Source organism: Myodes glareolus, chromosome 16 (assembly GCF_982192425.1).
Source record: "Myodes glareolus chromosome 16, mMyoGla1.1, whole genome shotgun sequence".
NCBI lineage: Eukaryota > Metazoa > Chordata > Mammalia > Rodentia > Cricetidae > Myodes > Myodes glareolus.
The window spans coordinates 29,449,150-29,466,417 of NC_142041.1; the positions used below are offsets into that span (position 1 = coordinate 29,449,150).

A 17,268-nucleotide genomic window follows, 5' to 3' on the forward strand; every position below is an offset into this window, starting at 1 on the left:
TGTTGGGAAATGGGATACTATGCCTCACACACATGATTGTGAAAGTCTCATGGAATGATGGGAGAGGAAGCCTTTTGAAAACATAAGAGTCCCTCCCTGTGAAGTGCTGTGATGACCCATCTGAGTCATCAGGACAAGACCTTGGACCCAGGGCTGGGTCCCCAGGATCAGTAAGAATGTTACAGTAAGTTATCTACTCGGCACTTACACCCCAACGGCCAGCCCTCGCAGCATCTCTAGGCCTTGGTGGTGGAGGATGGGCAGCACCAGACTGTACATGAGCATCACACCACAGAGACTCTGGACCACGTGGATGATGAGGTAGCCTGGAGATGAAGTAGCGGGGATCACTAGGGGCTCTCTTGGTCCACTCCCATACTCCTCCCTGCAGGCGGACCTGGCCTATACCCTCCTCCACCAGAGGTACTTGGCACGTTTGCTGGCACTGTTTCTTCTGCCCACCATGATTTCCCCATCTTCCTGCTTGCCCAGTGCTCTGTCAGATGCAGTTCAAAAGTTAACTCCCCTAGAAATCCCTTGAGTCTCACGCTGGTGTGGAGGGCCCTTTCCTCCTCTGTGCATTATGCCCTTAGCAAAGGCAGCCAGAGAGATGAGGGAGAGGGAGGTGACATGTAGTATTTCTCCACCATTCTCCAGACTCCCCAAAGCTAGATGCTAGGGCTACTCCTCCAGTGTCTCTCCTCACAGCTGGGACCCTGCAGGTACCCAGGGAACAGGGCTGGGCTACATGGGTCCTGGGGTAGCACTTACCCCAGAGGATGTAGGCTATTTGCCAGCCAGAGTACCTTGCAATGGCCACCTGAGAGAAGGAAAACAGAAGGTTCAGAATAAGATGAGAACTTCCTTCCCTTCAAGCCTTGTGCCCAGGACTCTATCTGATCTGAGGGTCACCCGTAAACCAAAGCAGGTTCTTCACACGGCTGCATTTTGGGATGGAGGCCTGGCTTGACTTCTCTGGGCTCCTGTCAGGTGTGGCTCAGCTCCCTACAGACTCACCACACTGGCTGCTGAGGAGGGACGATGGAACTTCTGAGGGAGGAAGTGTTTGTCTCCGGCCCACAGCCTCTTTATGTGCTTTCTGTGGAAGAGGAAAAGTAGGTGACATTCATAATCATGGGGCTTTCTGTAGGGTCAGGGCTCAGTGGAAAGGCCTGTGGCAGGGGGTGTCAACAACAGCTCCTGCAGAAGTTCTGGCTTCTCTTCAACGTCTTCAACGTTACTACAGTTCATAAAAATAATACACGCTGATCAAGTCATAACAGAAAGCAAATTTGATAGATGAGATTATGCTTTCTTTAATTCTGCTTTCTATACTTATTCTGTTGTCGGAAATGCATATTACTTAATATTTTTAGACAGTTAACACGAGAAAATCACTTTTGTTGATGCATAAAAAAAAAACATAAAGAAAAATCAAGGGTGGGCTAGATGGCTCAGCAGGTAAAAGCCCTTGCTGCAAAGCCTAGTGACCCAGGTTCAATCCCTAGGAGCACACGGTAGGAAAGAGCCAACTCCCACAAGTTGTCCTCCGACCTCCACACATGCCGTGGCACATGCATCCATACAAACACATCATACACTCACCCACACATGCAATAATAGTGCATTTTTGTTGTGTGTGGGGCAGTTGTTTGTTTGTTTGTTTTTAGATAGGGTCTCTACATAGCCCTGACTGTACTGGAACTCACTATGTAGACCAGACTGGTCTAGAACTGACAGAGATCTGCCTAGCTCCTACTCCTGAGTGCTGGGATTAAGGCATGCACCACCACACCAAGCCTAATAATACATTTTTAAACAGAAAAAAAATTAAAGGGGCAATAACTCCTCATAGAATCCCAGCCCCACCACTCCATTTCCCACATCCCTGTTCAGGTCCTGGCCTATTGGTTGGTGGTGTTCTGTTCCTAGGTCACATGCCTACTTGTGGGATAGTCTCTCTCTCTCTCTCTCTCTCTCTCTCTCTCTCTCTCTCTCTCTCTCTCTCAACACTGTGTGTACGCAATCTCCAGTATTTTTCCTAGTTGTGTTCTACTTTTCATGATTACAAAATTGGAAAGTCTCAGAACGACAGAAACAATGTCACTCTCAGCCCCCACTCCTAGGGAACTGAGTGAATCCCTTCCCCAATCTTCCCCTTGCCCATACCCCCTTAGTTTCAGCCACCAGCATCCGAAGCACACTCTCCCTGGAAACCCACTGACCGTGCCAGCCAGGGAATCAGATCCTCACGGCAGACCCAGCTTTTCTCCCTCCTGTGGTCGCTCTCAGCCCTCTGTCCTGTCTATCCCCATTTCTTCCTGTCAGCCCCAAGAGCTAGAAGCGAGTTCTATTCAGAACCCCAGTGGTAACACCTGGAAGGGACTCAGAAGCAGTACCTACCAGGCAGCCCACAGTCAGCATGTTCTCCTAAGATCCAGAGAGGACAACGGAAACCAAGGAGGGAAACCCACCCAATAAAGACAAGACCAGATATTAATACATAGAGTTACCATCACCCCAAACCAAGATGCCTAGATGCCAGCATGAACACACAACCAATAACAGCCAGGACAATATGTCTCCATTACAGCCCAGCAGCCCTCCCATAGGAGACCCTGAGAAATCCAACATAGCTGAAGCACAAGACAAGGACTTCAAAGTGTCTATTATAAATATAGATATATCTATACAGATATAGATGAAGGACTTTAAGGAGAACATGAATAAATGCATCAGTGAAAACACAGACAGTGGAATGCAATGAAGGAAACTGTTCAGGACATGGAAGTGAAAGCAGAATCAGTCAAACAGAGGGAGCACTGAGGATGAAAGAATTAGGAACTCAAGCCGGAACCTCAGAAGCAAACCTCACCAATAGAATACAAGAGAAGGAAGAGAATCTCAGGCACTGAAGACAAAATATAAGAAATTAGTATGTTGGGTCAAAAAAAATGTGAAATCTAAGAAATCCCAGGCACAAAACATGAGGTAGATGCTCTCAGGTCTCTTGAGCTCCCCTCCACTGACCGTCCCAGATTAACCGCTGGGAGCCTGGTGGAGCCGCTCTGACATCCAACAATAAAGCAGAACGCACAAGAAACACCAAGGTCTCTGGTATCAGGAGGACGCGCCCCTCTGCTCAGTGTTCGAGAACTCATTTAATCTTGTTGAGTCTCAGTTTCGTCAGCTGTAAACGTTGAGAGGAAAATAAATACTCAGCTCCCAAGGCTGGGTAGAGTTGGGATGAGGACTCTACGCATAATGGTAGATCATCCTAGATGTCCAACTTGTTATACTTATATTCTTCTCAACAAATGGTGCCTTTGACCATACCTGGCCTGTGTATACACTCCCTTGTGCCACACTGAGCCAGGCAGGGACCGGTCAGGAATTCTGGGTGAAGAGTGTCATGCACCGTTTGGGCTGAAGTCATACAAGTGACTGCTAGAGTTCGCTTACCTGTAACAGGCCAGTATGTGGAAGAGATAGCTGACACACGTGAGGGAGGCGGGCAGAATGGCCACCACCCAGACTCCTGAAAGAGGAAGGGTGACAGGAGAGGGCTTGGAAATCACCTGAGGAGGACTTGCAGAGAGCAGGTCCTCATCAGAAAGGTATAGGGGAACCTCCTACACCCCGTTACCTCCTTCTCTGTGGGTGAGCATGTACCCCATTTAGTCACACACATCCTCCCCCCATGCCCGTATAGTGATTTCCTGCATGGTCTTCTGATACCTTGGAGACTAGTGTGTTCCAACTATATTCAGTTAAGGCTGGGAAAACTATGTAGGCCCCATCCAGAAAAAGACAGTAACAGCGGACTTTTAATTGCAACTTTTGGGGAGGGTATAGGGTAGGTGTGCATTGGTCACAAAAATAGCTGGGGTCAACAGGTTGTAGCCTCCACCTTTCATCGAGTTTTGTTTTTTCAGGCTCTGGCTTGGTTACTCTTCTGTTGTTGTAACAAAATACCCTGGCAAGGGTTGTTTAAGGAAGGGAGGGTCTGTTCTGGCTCACAGTTCTAAGGTACAGTCATGGTAGCAGGAGCTTGAGGCAGCTGGTCACATAGAACTTGCAGCCAGGGAGCAGAGGGAGATGACCCTCGGAGGACACCAGGCACACAAGGTGCACATACCCCTAAAATAAAAGTTGCTGTGGAAGAATCTTTGTATACTGTAAATATATATTACTCTCATTGATTAATAAAAGAGCCGGTGGCCTATAGTTAGCTAGGCAGGATCTTTGGGGAGAAGGGGTGCTGGGAGGAGGACTGGCAGAGTCACGGGAGTCTCAGAAGTAGCGAGGAGACACAGGGGAAGCAGGAGATGAGCATGCTGTTACTGAGAAAAGTTGCCAAGTCACGTGGTAGAATATAGATTAAAAAATATGGTTTAATTTAAGCTGTAAGAGCTAGTTGGTAACAAGCCTAAGCTATCGGCCAAGTGTAAATAATTACTATTAAGTTTCTGTGTGGTTATTTGGGAGCTGGATGGCAGGACAGAACTGATCAACAATCCTGATGAAAAACTCTGCCTGCAATAAATAAATAGATAAATAAATAAATAAATCTTTTTTTTTTTTGGTGGGGTGGGTATTCGAGACAGGGTTTCTTTGTGTTATAGTCCTGGCTGTCCTGGAACTTGCTTTGTAGACTTAGGCTGACCTTGAACTCACTGAGATCTGTCTGTCTCTGCCTCCCAAGTGCTGGGATTAAAAGCATGCACAACCACCACCCGGAAAAATAAATAATTTTTTTTTAAAAAAAATGGATGCTGCTAAAATGGAAGTAAAATTTGTTTTTTGAGTGTGGAGCTCAAGGACTCATCATACTGAACATAAATCTACATTAAAGATTCACAAGATGTTCACAGGCCACAGTAAAGCACAGCAATATGAAAAACCAGCTGATGTCTGAGTGTCCACTTATAAGGTAGCTTTCTGTGGCCGTAGAGCCATAAGAAAGGAATTCATAGCAAAGATGGCACCTTCTGGCCATGACATGCTCCCAGCTCCTTAGTCTTAATGGGAAGAAAATCATTTGCAATAGGTGCCTCATGACTCAAGGGATTGTAGTGGTTTGAACGAGAATGTTTCCCATAGGGTCAGATGCTAGAATCCCAAATTGATGGCACCATTTGGGGAAGTTTAGGAGATGAGGCCTTGTTGGAGGAGGTGTGTCACCGCAGGCTGGCTTTGAGAGTTAAAGGCTCTCCTTTGCAATTCAAGACGGGGGCTCTCAACTGCCATTCCTGCTTAATGCCTTCCTGCCACAATGAACTCTTACCTTCTGGAGCCATAAGCCCACATGAAGCCTTCTGTAAGTGGCCTTGGTCCTGGCATTTTACCACTTTAATAGAGAGGGAACTACACAGGGATATTTGGTGGGTTAGGACCCTAAAACACCAGCACCATAAAATCTTTTGGAAACCGGTTATGCTGCCTGTTTAAGTCCCATTTACCGAGGAGACCAAGCTGCATGCGTCCATATGTGAGTGTGTGTGTGTGTGTGTGTGTGTGTTCATGCACGTGCCTGTGAGTGCCAGAGAAGCTGGTTGTGTGTACATGTGCATATGTGGGGGAGGGCAGAGGTCAACCTTGAGTATTGTTCCTCACGAATTGGCCATATTTGTTTTGTTGTTGTTTGAGGCTCTCTCACTGGGATCTAGGGCTTGGGCTGGCTGGCCATCTCCCCAGTCCAAGGATTGCAAGGACATGCCAGCATACCCATTGTGTGTGTGTGTGTGTGTGTGTGTGTGTGTGTGTGTGTATTCAGATTGTCCTACTTTTTGCACAGTGAGCATGTTACTGTGGAGGTTTGAATAAGAATGGCCCCATAGGCTCCTATGTTTAAATGCTAGGTCATCACGGAGTGGTACTACTTGGGAGGAATTAGGAGTCGTGACCTTGAAGAAGACAAGGCCTTGTTGGAGGAAGGTGTTACTATGGACGCAGGCTTTGAGGTTTCCAAAACCCAAGCCAGGCCCAGTATCTCTCTCTTCCTGCTGCCTGTGGATCAAGATGTAAAACTCTCAGCTACTTCTGCAACATTTTTTCTGCCCGTGTGCCACCAAGCTTCCTGTCATGATGATAATGGACTAAACCGCTGAATTGCAAGCCAGCCCCAATTAAATGTCTCCTTTATGAGTTGTCATGGTCATGGTGTCTCTTAACAGCAATAGAACTTTGATTAAGACAGTCATTTAGGCCGGGCAGTGGTGGCGCATGCCGTTAATTCCAGCACTCGGGAGGCAGAGGCAGGTGAATCTCTGTGAGTTTGAGGCCAGCATGGTCTACAAGAGCTAGTTCCAGGCCAGCCTCTACAACTACAGCGAAACCCTGTCTCCAAAAAAAAAAAAAAAGACAATCATTTAGTAATCTCCCTGGTGTGGGGATATATCCTGAGCTCTTGCCTCTGATTCTCATCTAGGAATTAGAAAATATCTCCTTTCTCCAGGGATGGTGGACATATTGTTAAGACATGTTGTTTTCTGAGAAAGCTTCTGTCATAAAGTGCTTTTCCTGTTACCAAAAATAGAAATTAAAAAAAAAAGGCCAGTCCTCCAATGGAGATACACAAATGTCCAATGTATGTATAGGAAAAATGAAAAAATGTTCATTATTCATCTTCAGGGGATGCAAATTGGAAGCACAATGAAAAAAATCACTTCACAGCTGGTAAAGTGATGGTGAGGAGACCTGGCAGCCGGCAGGCATGGTGGTGGTCACAGCCACGGAGTGCTCACATCTCCAGTCACAAGCAGGAAGGAGAAAGAACAACTGGAATTTTAAGGTGGATCCTCAAATTCCCAAAGACCTCCTCCATCAAGGCCACGCCTCCTCAGCGGTCTGAAACAAGACCACCCACTGGGAACCAAATGTTCAAATATGCGAGCTTATGAGGGACTGCCATTAAAACCACCACCGCACTTTGTCTGACTGCGCCCGCTGAGGTGGGAAGACCTGCCCACTGTGGGCAGCACCATTCCCAGGCCCGGGGCTGTTTAAATGGAGAAGGGGCGCTGAGCACAGAGCACAGTTGTCTCTCTCCGTTTCCTGACAGTGATGTGACCCACTGCTTCAAGCTCCTGCGCCTTGATCTCCGCACATGACAGACTGTGCCGTGAACTGTTAGGATAGATCTCTCCCTTGGGCTGCTTTTGTAAGAGTCTTCTATCACCAACAGGGAAGGAAACTAAAACAGCTCCTTCAAATGAGAACCGTCTAAGGCAGCGGTTCTCACCTTCCTAATGCTGCGACCCTTTAATACAGTTCCTCATGTTTTGTAGTGACCCAACCCCAACCATAAAAGTATTTTTATTGTTAGTTCATAACTGTAAGTTTGCTCCTGTTATGAATCATAATGTAAATAGTTGTATTTTCTGATGGTCTTAGGTAACCCCTATGGAAGGGTTGTTCAACCACCAAGGGGCTGTGACTCACAGGTTGAGAACCTCTGTTCTATGGGTCGGTTCAGTTCAACCCCAATGGTTTTTTTTTTTTTTTTTTTTAGAATAAACTGTCCTGAGCCCCCTGTCCTAGTCAACCCGGGAAGAGAGAGGTTAACTTTAACACAAAAGAGATCCAGGCACCCTGGTCAGGCCATTTCAATGCTGTTTGGATGATGGGGAGTGGGTGACTTTACCTTTAGTGACGCTGATCAGTTCTTGCACCTGAAGGATGACTGGGGTCAAGGTCTCTGTCTCATTCATATGGGTGAGATAGCTCTGCAGTCTGTCTTCAAACACATCCAGTTTGTCCTTCACAAGTAGGAACACGCAGAACTCGAAGACGATGAACTGGGAATACAGAGCACAGGCGTCAAGGTCTCCCGAGACCAGCTCAGCGTCGGACCCGATGTAGATTTCTTTGGGGCTCCAGGCCAGCCTCTTCCAGGCAGCAGAATGCTTTAGAAAAGGACCATCACGAAGCTCGCTCTTCGCCCATGACTCAAGGAACACTTGAGAGATAACGGAATCCAGTGATGGAGAGGTGACCCTAGGGGCAACACCAGCCGCATCCGCATGGCTCCCTCCACTCACACAAGCAGGAGCCAAACTGCAGAAGGCTGGCAATGGGATCGTCAGGCTTGCCCGTTGTCCTGCCTGCCCGCCACCACACTGTTGCTTCTCTGGTTCCCTCCACCTTCTTCCTCCACCAACCAAATTGTGTTTGCTTTTGAGAGTGGAGTACACATGGCACCACCATCAGGCAGTTTCTTAGACCAGAACAACTCGCTGGACTTCAGAACACTGTCGCCATCTGCTTCTCTCTTCTAGAATGGCAGAGCTCTCCTTCAATGTCTTCCTCTTGGAGCCCCAGAGTCTCCTGGACTAGGGCTGTGCTGAATCATCCCTCCGCTCTCTCCTAGTTGTTAACACAGTGCCTACTACACAGTGGATGTCCAATAACTTCTCAAGACACACCTTAACACCAAGCCAAGTGAGTTATTTGATGCTGCAGAGAGATCTCCAGTTGTCTGGGGACTGGGGAGAGGGATCAGGGGATGAAGTGCTTGTAATACAATCGTGAGGTTCAGAGTTCAGATCCTCAGCATGCACATAAGAAATCCAGCATGGGGGCTGGAGAGATGGCTCAGTGGTTAAGAGCATTGACTGCTCTTACAGAGGACCCGGGTTCAATTCCCAACACCCACATGGCAGCTCACAACTGTTTGAAGATCCAGTTGCAGGGGATCTGACACCTTCACACCAATGCACATAAAATAAAAAATTAAATAAATCTTTAAAAAAAAGAAATCCAGCATGGGGCATGTGTTTATAAGTCCAGAGCTGGGGAGGCAGAGAAAGGCAGGAGCTCCGTGACACCTCCCCCTCCCCAGCCTAGCCTGGTCAGTGATCTCCAGGTCCCAATGAGAGGCCCTGTCTCAAAACAAACAAACAAACAAGAAAGAAAAACAAAAACAGGGGGATGCTTTGGAGATGGCTCAGGGGATAAAGCACTGGTAATGTAATCGTGAGGACCAGAGTTCAGATCCCCAGCATCCATATAAAAGCCTGGTGGGTGTGGCCGCCCCCTGAAATCCCAGTGCTGGGAAGGAGAGCTCCCTACAACAACTGGCTAGCTAGAGTAGCCCCATTGCCAAACTCTGGGCTTAGGAAAGACCCTGACTAATGAATAAAGTAGAGATAATTGAGGAAGACATGTAACGTTGACCTCTGACCTCCACATGCACACACACACACACGCCCATGCACTCTACACACATGTGAACATACATATGCACAAATGCAAAAAAAAAGCGATGACTCTGAGGAGCAACAGCCAAGTTTGATCTTTGGCCTCCACACATGTGAACACAAATGCACGTGTGTGTGTACGCACACACACACACACACACACACACACACTTATACAGACAAGTATACTAAATGAATTAATTAAAAAGCCATTCTCCCTTCTTTGTTCACAGAACTGGACTACATTCCCCAGCCTCCCTATGTTAGGTGTGGCCACACAACCCCATTAGGACAGCAGAAGAGAAGCAGAAGGGACAGGTGGTGCACACCTTGTCCACCTGGTCCAGGGAGACTTTCTGCAAGCATCTTGCCATTTTCTCTCCATGCTATTGACTAGGTGGCCTTGAGGTCCTAGGGATGGGGAGGCACATGACAGAAGATGTGGGGTGCCTTAGGAAGATAACTGCCTCCCCTGCCTGTACCTGTCCTCAGCATTGTGGGGCCGGGCAGACACATACAGTGACAAGCCACAGGCATTTAGAAAGGCCAAGAGCGCCCCCCCAGTTTTTGTTGTTGTTTTGTTTATTGAGATGGGGGTCTCCCATTGGGACCTGGAAATCACTGACTAGTGGTAGTTCGAATGTAATTGGCGCCCATAAGCACACAGGGAGTGGCACTATTAGGAGGGATGGCCTTGTTGGAGTTGGTGTGGCCTTGTTGGAGGAAGTGTGTCTTACTTTGCTGCCTGTTACCTGCAATCACAATGTGGAATTCTCAGCTACTTCCCTGCCATGTCTGCTGCATGCCACCATGCTTCCTGCCATGATGATAATGAACCAAACCTATTAAGCTGTAATCCAGTCCCAATGAAATGTTTTCCTTCATAAGAGTTGCCATGGTCATGGTGTCTCTTGTCAGCCATAGACAAAAAGCATCAGAACTTAATATAACCTAATTAATGCCTTCCCTTAAAACCTTAACCCCAGATATATTCTAAAGAACGTCATCCCCCTGCCTTAAAAACAAGCAAAGATAACTAGACTTTACTGTCTGTACTCTGCATGTTACAGCTGCCTTTACTCAGTCATTTTACTTCCAATGACTTAGACCATAACAAGTGTTTTGATTTTATGTCTGATAAAACACCATGAGCCGGGTGGTGGTGCTATACCCTTTAATCCCGGCACTTGGGAGGCAGAGGCAAGCGGATCTCTGTGAGTTTGAGGCCAGCCTGGTCTACAAGAGCTAGTTCCAGGACAGCTAGGGCTGTTACACAGGGAAACCCTGTCTTGAAAAAACAAAAACAAACAAAATACTGAAGTGAGAATCATATCAACATTGAAAACATTCACTTCAGAGAAAAAAAAAAGCACATGAAAGATATCTCAGTCTGATCCATACCGTAAACCAATTCTGCTTTTCCACTTTCATCTTTAATTTGCTGAAATTATTTTCATGAGAATTAGTTCCCTAGTAGGTGGCGGTGGTGACGCACGACTTTAATCTCAGTACTTGGGAGGCAGAGGCAGGTGGACCTCTGCATTCGAGGCCAGCCTGGTCTACAGAGGGAGTTTTAGGACAGCCAGGGCTACACAGAGAAACCCTGTCTCAGAGAAAAAAAAACAAAGTAAAACAAAACAAAGAGAGGGATAATCAATTACTTTATATTTAAATGACTTAATTCTTCACAGGATTACTTACTATCTGTAATTGTCCATTTTCTTTTTTTTTTCCATTTTCTTTAGAGATCATTGCTATCAATTTTCCTGGGTCAGTTTTGCATATCAAATGATATCAACTATATTTTTTCTTATCAACTGTTAGTCAATGCTAATTTTTTTTTAGCAATTTACCTTTTTTGTTTTAATGATTTATTTTAACTTTCTGTGCATTGGTGTTTTGCCTGTATGTGTGTCTGTGTGAGGGTGTCGGATCCCCTGGAACTAGAGCTACAGACAGGTTGAGCTGTCATCTGGGTGCTGGGAACTGAGCCCAGATCCTCTGGAAAGGTAGTCAGTGCTCTTAAGCACTGAGCCATCTCTCCAGCCCTGTCAATGCTAAATTTAATCACACGGACTTTTTTTTTTTTTTTTTTAAGCCAGGGTCTCACTCTGAAGCCCTGGTTAGCCTGGAACTATATGGAATAGATTAGCCTTGAGCTAAGAGGGCCACCTGTCTCTGTCTCCTACGTGCTGGGATTAAAGGTGCGTGCCACCACCAGTTTCTTTTGGCCTGGATAGTGAGCTGGCTGTGACTGTCACCACACGGGCAGAGGCGGTTCACGGAGCTACTTACAAGGTACAGGCAGATGGACGCCAGCACGAGGGTCCCGATCATCCTGCTGGGGAACTGGAAGCAGGGGTCCCACTCATACACCCTGGTTTGGAACCAAGACTTTTCTCGTTCTCTGTGAACGAACGAACACCAGAAAAGGAACACAAAGAGTTTCTATCACTTCTCACCTCCCCTCATCCTTAAGGACAAAGGATGGAGGTTTTTGTTATGGGGGGGGGCAATTTACCAAAAAAACCCGAACAAACGCAGAAACCCCAACTTCTCGTGCAGCTTGAAGCTCTGACTATGTCTGGCTACCCCGGGTGTGACGTGGGAATTCTGGGAGACTTCCCACGAAGACCGGACACAGACACGAGCCTCTTTGGTTCTGTCCTGTTTCCTTCTGTCTGTCCCTGGAAGTATAGACTAGTGTGGTCCAGGCACTGTGGGACCACTAGGCAGCACCGAGGAGGGGAGGCACGTACTGCTTGGGAGCTGACACCATGGGCAGTCTAGGGTCACTGTAAACTGCTCACCTCCAAAGTTCTTACATATGAGAAAATAATCCATCTGGGTTTTGTTCATGTCAGTATTATTTCAAATACTTTGATATAGGTCTCCAAAGCGAAATCTACTGCAGTAGGAACTTAGCCACTATATGACCTGGGACAAGATGCGTTCCTTCTCTGGGATCTACCTAGTATGGATGGTGGCTGAGGCAGAGGTGAGCAGGACCGGACTATCTCAAAAGCTCTAGAGGGAAGCTGGATCTTACTTGTTAAGTGAGGCTGCCGCTACTTCCTGTCTCAGGAAGCGAGACAGGAGGCATGTGACTCAGGCTCAGCCAATCTCTGCTCTGTAGGCCGATCATCTAGATGCAAGGATTATTTTGCTGGGATTTGATCCACTGGAATATACTCAAATGACTTAGTTTTTAAAAAAATAGAAAATGAAATGTCTCTTTCCTCCTGAAGTGTAGAGTGCCGATGAAGCCTGCCCAGTGTGAGGCCCCGGGCAGTTAAGAGCATTCATAACTGGGAGCTCTAGAAAGATACAGTTCTGAAGTTGTCTCTTAAGCCCCTGGTCCAGTTAGCCTGAAACGGACTCCCTCTCGAGTCTTTTCGAGTTCCGGGCCCCCATTTCCCTCCCTCTTTGTGTCTGCTTTGGGTTGGTCCCTGCTATCTGCAGTCCCAGGGTCTGTCCTGTGGGCCTGGTCTAATGGTAAGGGTGAAGGGGTGTGCTTACTGCAGCCGGGGCTTGCTCAGGAGCCGCTTCACGTGCTCTGCCTGGTGGGCCTCCAACAATGACTTTTCTTTCTATGAGAAAGGAAGGGACGTGCTGGCTCACAGGTGCTTGCTAGGGTTTGGTCTCTTAAGGGGTCATCGCTGTGGAGGACAGGATGGAGATTCAAGTTTTGCAATCCCTGCACCTGTCATCCTTCGGGGCAGGTTTCGACTTTGTGAGGCGCCTGCTTTCCTCAGAAGATCAGAGGTCTGGCCCTCCTCAACTCTCCTGGCCCAGCCACTGCTCGGAGAAGCTTGTCTCCCTTACCAGAGAGGGCTGCAGGGAAGCAATAGCAGAACCCCCATCCCCGCTATGAGGGCGACTCTTGGGAAACCACGGCGTTTAGTTCCGTACTCACTGTTTGTGGCTCCAGGACCAGGCGGATCGGCAGAGCCTTAACGAACATGTATAGGAAGCGGCCAAGCAGGAAACCCAGGCACAGCAGTGAGGGCCAATAGAAGACGAGGGTCTCGAACCTCCCTAGGTACTGCAACAGAAACAGAGCTGGGGGTGAGGCCATCAGCAGGTTGTAGTGAGGGGAGGCCTGGCTGCCCCTATGGAGACATGGCCGGGACTGTCTGCTCAGAGGCTCCCACCCCATCCTCCCCTGCACAACCGAAGCAGTAATCAATCCTTGCTCTACATGCTCAGCCAATCTCTGCTCCCACTATGTGGTCAGGAGAAAAAAGGATTTGGAGTCCAGGAAGCCCGGATGGAAAACTTTGAGCCCTTTTATTTTAAGAAAACAGTTTGTTTTATTTTAATAAAGAAAATAAATGTCCCTTTTGGAAAATATGAGAGACTGGAATACAGGGATGAGTAGGTAGATGGAAGGAGGAGGTGGAGTGGGGAAGGAAAGAAATAGAAGAACAGAGAGGGATGAAAGAAGGGAGGGGGAGGAAGCGGGGGACAAAGGGAAGAGGGAGGTAGTAAGTACCAGGCTTTTCAAGGGAGCATTCGCAACTTCTTGACAATGCCTTTTCTTCCTTCCTTCCTTCCTTCCTTTCTTTCTTTCTTTCTTTCTTTCTTTTTTAACTGCTTTCAGGCAAATGCTAGTGGGACTCAGCTTTTGCAGTGTACAGGTTGGTTTCACGGCTCTGGGTGCCTTGCTCCCCCCAGGAACTGGGGTTTGGTGCTGAGACTTAAGGGTACAGGCTAGAGAGGCCCTGAGATGGAGGTGTCACCATTTTACTTCTCCTTCTCCAGCACATGCTTCTGGCTTGCCGTGACCATGGCCAGCATTTTCCTGCTTCTCCTCCATGTCTGTGTGTCCCTCCATGGACTGGAGCGGAACTTAATGCACGGCAGTTCATAATGAGAGAGTTGGAATTAGAAGTAAGATCCTCTCCACTCCCGATGCAATCATGAACATTTGAAATTTCAGACACACCTCTGGGAGCCTGAGAAGCCAACAAGGTGCCAAAGGAAGGCTGTGAGCCAGAATCTGGGCCCTGGATTAGTGGTAAAGAGCCATCCTCCTGGGTTGAGGTTTGCCAGGCGCTCTCAGTCCCAAGTAGAGAGGAGGATGGAGTGCCCGCCACCCAGGCTCACTTTTCTAACTAGGCTCTGCCACACTTCTCTTTACCACACCCATCTAATGGGTTAAATCCTGTGAGGGTGGTGAGACCTGAGCTGTAGGCCCAGATAACCTCCCTGACTCCCCCAAACCTTCCTGGGAGCTCTTCAGCGTGACACCTGAAAGACCGTGAGAAGGAAAGACAGAGAAGGAGCAAGCAGCTTGCTGACCGTGTCAGCCTTTACTTTGGAGAAACGTGCAGAGGAGGCTTCCTCTGGGCCCGTGGTCTGCCTACACGCTGGGATAGTTATGGCAGAAAGGGCAGGAACGAGGAAGGAGGTTAAAAAGCATTGCTAAGGGTAGCCAGTGAGTGATCCATTAAAGAGTATCCATTGATGACCAGCATCATCAAGGTAGACTGACCCCTACTGGGGTCCACGGGACAGGGAAGGTAAAAATCTAGAGAAATATGTTTATTTGCTGCTAGAAACCAAATTACCTCAGCACCCAGAATTGTCACAGTGTAACCAAAAGGAGCGTTTAGATATTATTAGGAGCGTTAGGATATTATTAGCCAGGTCTACAGAGACGTGTAGACCTGGCTAATAATATCCTCTTCCTTTTGCTCCTTTCCTGGGTTTGCAGCTTTCACAAACTCTGGGAAAGGCAATGGGTCGGGTGGTCATGCTGGAGAGTTTTCCCCTGTCTGATTCTTCAGTTTCATAGCAGGGGAAGCTAGGGCTGAGGGGTCTTGACATTGGACAGACCCGGCCTCAGCTTCCAGCTCTGCTGACTCCTGTGACTTACTTGGCAAAGTTGGCATATAAAGTATGCCACCTGTAAAGTAGGTTTGATGAGCCGCCTTGAGGACCAAATGAGACAATGTCTTCCTGACCAATGGGGCAGGGAGTGAAAGGTGCTACACAGGCCAGGTGGTGCTGGCGCACACCTTTAATCCCAGCACTTGGGAGGCAGAGGCAGGGGGATCTCTGTGGGTTCAAGGCCAGCCTGGTCTATAAGAGCTAGTTCCAGGACAGGCTCCAAAGCTACAAAAAAACTCTGACTCGAAAAACCACACACATTAAAAGAAGAAGAAGAGGAGGAGGAGGAGGAGGAGGTGGAGGAGGAGGAGGAGGAGGAGGAGGAGGAGGAGGAGGAGAAGAAGAAGAAGAAGAAGAAGAAGAAGAAGAAGAAGAAGAAGAAGAAGAAGAAGAAGAAGAAGAAAGAGGAGGGAAGGAAGGAAGGAAGGAAGGAAGGAAGGAAGGAAGAAAGAAAGAAAGAAAGAAAGAAAGAAAGAAAGAAAGAAAGAAAGAAAGGTGCTACACAAACAGAAGCTGGGTGAGCAATGCCCTCTTCCCTCCCCCAGAGGTGGGGATCCTGAAGCCCAAAGAGAGCTTGTCTGAGCTCACAGAGCCTGGTGGCCCCAAGGTGGTGACTGAACACCCTGAGGTGAGGTCAACAGGGACTTACCTGGCCATGGGGACACTGTGAGATCTGAAGAATGGTAACCACAAACCTGCAGGACAGGAACAGGTTAGGGCTGGCTTCCATCCCAGCGCAACCCAGACCAGCCTGGTGAACATAGTTCACGTCTTGCCTGCTACCCCTGAGAAGACTGTGTCTGCCCTTTCCTGACCGGGCACCTGCTTGTGCCTAGCTGAGCACCATATCTGCTGGGCCAGCACACATCTGACACATCTCAGAGTCATTGTGGGCCAAGGAAAAAGACCCAGGATGCTCCTCCTCTCGCCTTATAGCACTGAAGGAGGCAGAGGTTCAGGGACAGCAAGGGATTGACCCTAGCCACTTACAGACACATAGAGCCAGGACAAGGTCTTAGGTCTCCTGACTGAATGTAGGAATGGGTGGGTGGGTGGGGAAATGGGAACAGAGAAGAGTCTCAGAGACTCAGGAGTGGAACTGTTCCAAGGCAGGTCACTCAGTTGACAGAAGTTCCCTGGTGCCAACTCTGCATACGTATGTAGTGCTGAAGTCATATTCAACATGACCCACGCATCGTCCCAGGTGGAAGGCAGATGCCCTACACAGGGGAAGAAGCCCAGAGGCCTGGGGACCAGAGCCCAGAGTCCGTGAGGATCTTTCCTGCTCTGTACCTGGCTCACTGGGGAACATAAAGAATGACTGTTGAGTGAATGAATGGAGAGGTAATGGACTGTAGGAAACTAAGTGACTGGAGGTGTGACAGGACATCCTTAGGGACCGGAGAAGGAGGAAGGCGAGGCTAAGCCCTGAATGTCAAGCAGAGACATGACAATTTTCTCTAGGAGAAGCCACAGATATGCGGCTCTTACCTCCTCTCTGAGGACCCTCGTCAGTTTTTAGGAGTGAATTTTCCCCAATCCCTTGCTTCCAGGAATATTCTAATCATGAACATCCTCCTAGGATGCACGCAAGGTCCTGGACAGACCTTTGGAAGTGTCAGAAGTACCCCCAAGAAGAAGCAACAATGGGACACAGGGCAAGTCACCTCTGTCCATTCTGGGTTTTGTTGTTCTTCACGAGGAACCCCAAGTCATCTCTGTCCCCCTGTCTAGGGCTCAGCCATGGCCAAAATGGCCAGAAAAAGGTCAGCAAAGTCACCTTACCAGAACAGGGAGTAGCTGAAGCCCAGGATGGAGCTGACCAACCGGAAATCTGAGGACAGGCAGGCAAAGAAGGGAAAGTAAGACAGGCCGACTTCCATGCCCCCAATGAGAAGGACAAAGGCTGCAAGAGACAAGGCCGAGATGCTATGGGTTCTTCTGCTCACTCCTCAGAGGCGGCCAGGAGAGCTGTGGTCGGGCCTCATGACCTAAAGAGCTGACTGGAAGAGCGCTAGGCCACAAGAGAGGAATGCAGCAATGTCCTTCATCCAGCCACAGTCCCTTCTTGCTTCCCTGCCCATGGCTGGTGCCTGCTGACCATGGAAATAAAGACTGGAGCCTTTACAAGTGAGCAGCTCACAGTATGGCAGGCAGAGACAGACCAGAAAGC

General features: G+C 48.3%; 1 protein-coding gene across 3 annotated transcripts in view; it reads right to left on the reverse strand.

Moving 5' to 3' along the window:
• Nucleotides 1-17,268, reverse strand: part of LOC125390931 (stimulated by retinoic acid gene 6 protein-like) — a 40,876-nt gene that overhangs the window by 5,558 nt on the left and 18,050 nt on the right. For 2 of the 3 annotated variants that reach the window (XM_087897145.1, XM_087897147.1), the window contains 10 exons: nucleotides 16,881-17,001; nucleotides 15,745-15,790; nucleotides 13,117-13,245; nucleotides 12,720-12,790; nucleotides 11,496-11,607; nucleotides 7,646-7,799; nucleotides 3,463-3,538; nucleotides 1,018-1,099; nucleotides 772-820; nucleotides 209-326 (listed from right to left, as the gene is read on the reverse strand). In XM_087897145.1, coding sequence (XP_087753271.1) covers nucleotides 209-326; nucleotides 772-820; nucleotides 1,018-1,099; nucleotides 3,463-3,538; nucleotides 7,646-7,799; nucleotides 11,496-11,607; nucleotides 12,720-12,790; nucleotides 13,117-13,245; nucleotides 15,745-15,790; nucleotides 16,881-17,001 — 958 coding nt within the window. The remainder of the gene's footprint in view (nucleotides 1-208; nucleotides 327-771; nucleotides 821-1,017; nucleotides 1,100-3,462; nucleotides 3,539-7,645; nucleotides 7,800-11,495; nucleotides 11,608-12,719; nucleotides 12,791-13,116; nucleotides 13,246-15,744; nucleotides 15,791-16,880; nucleotides 17,002-17,268) is intronic. The other variant, XM_087897146.1, reaches the window with a different exon arrangement.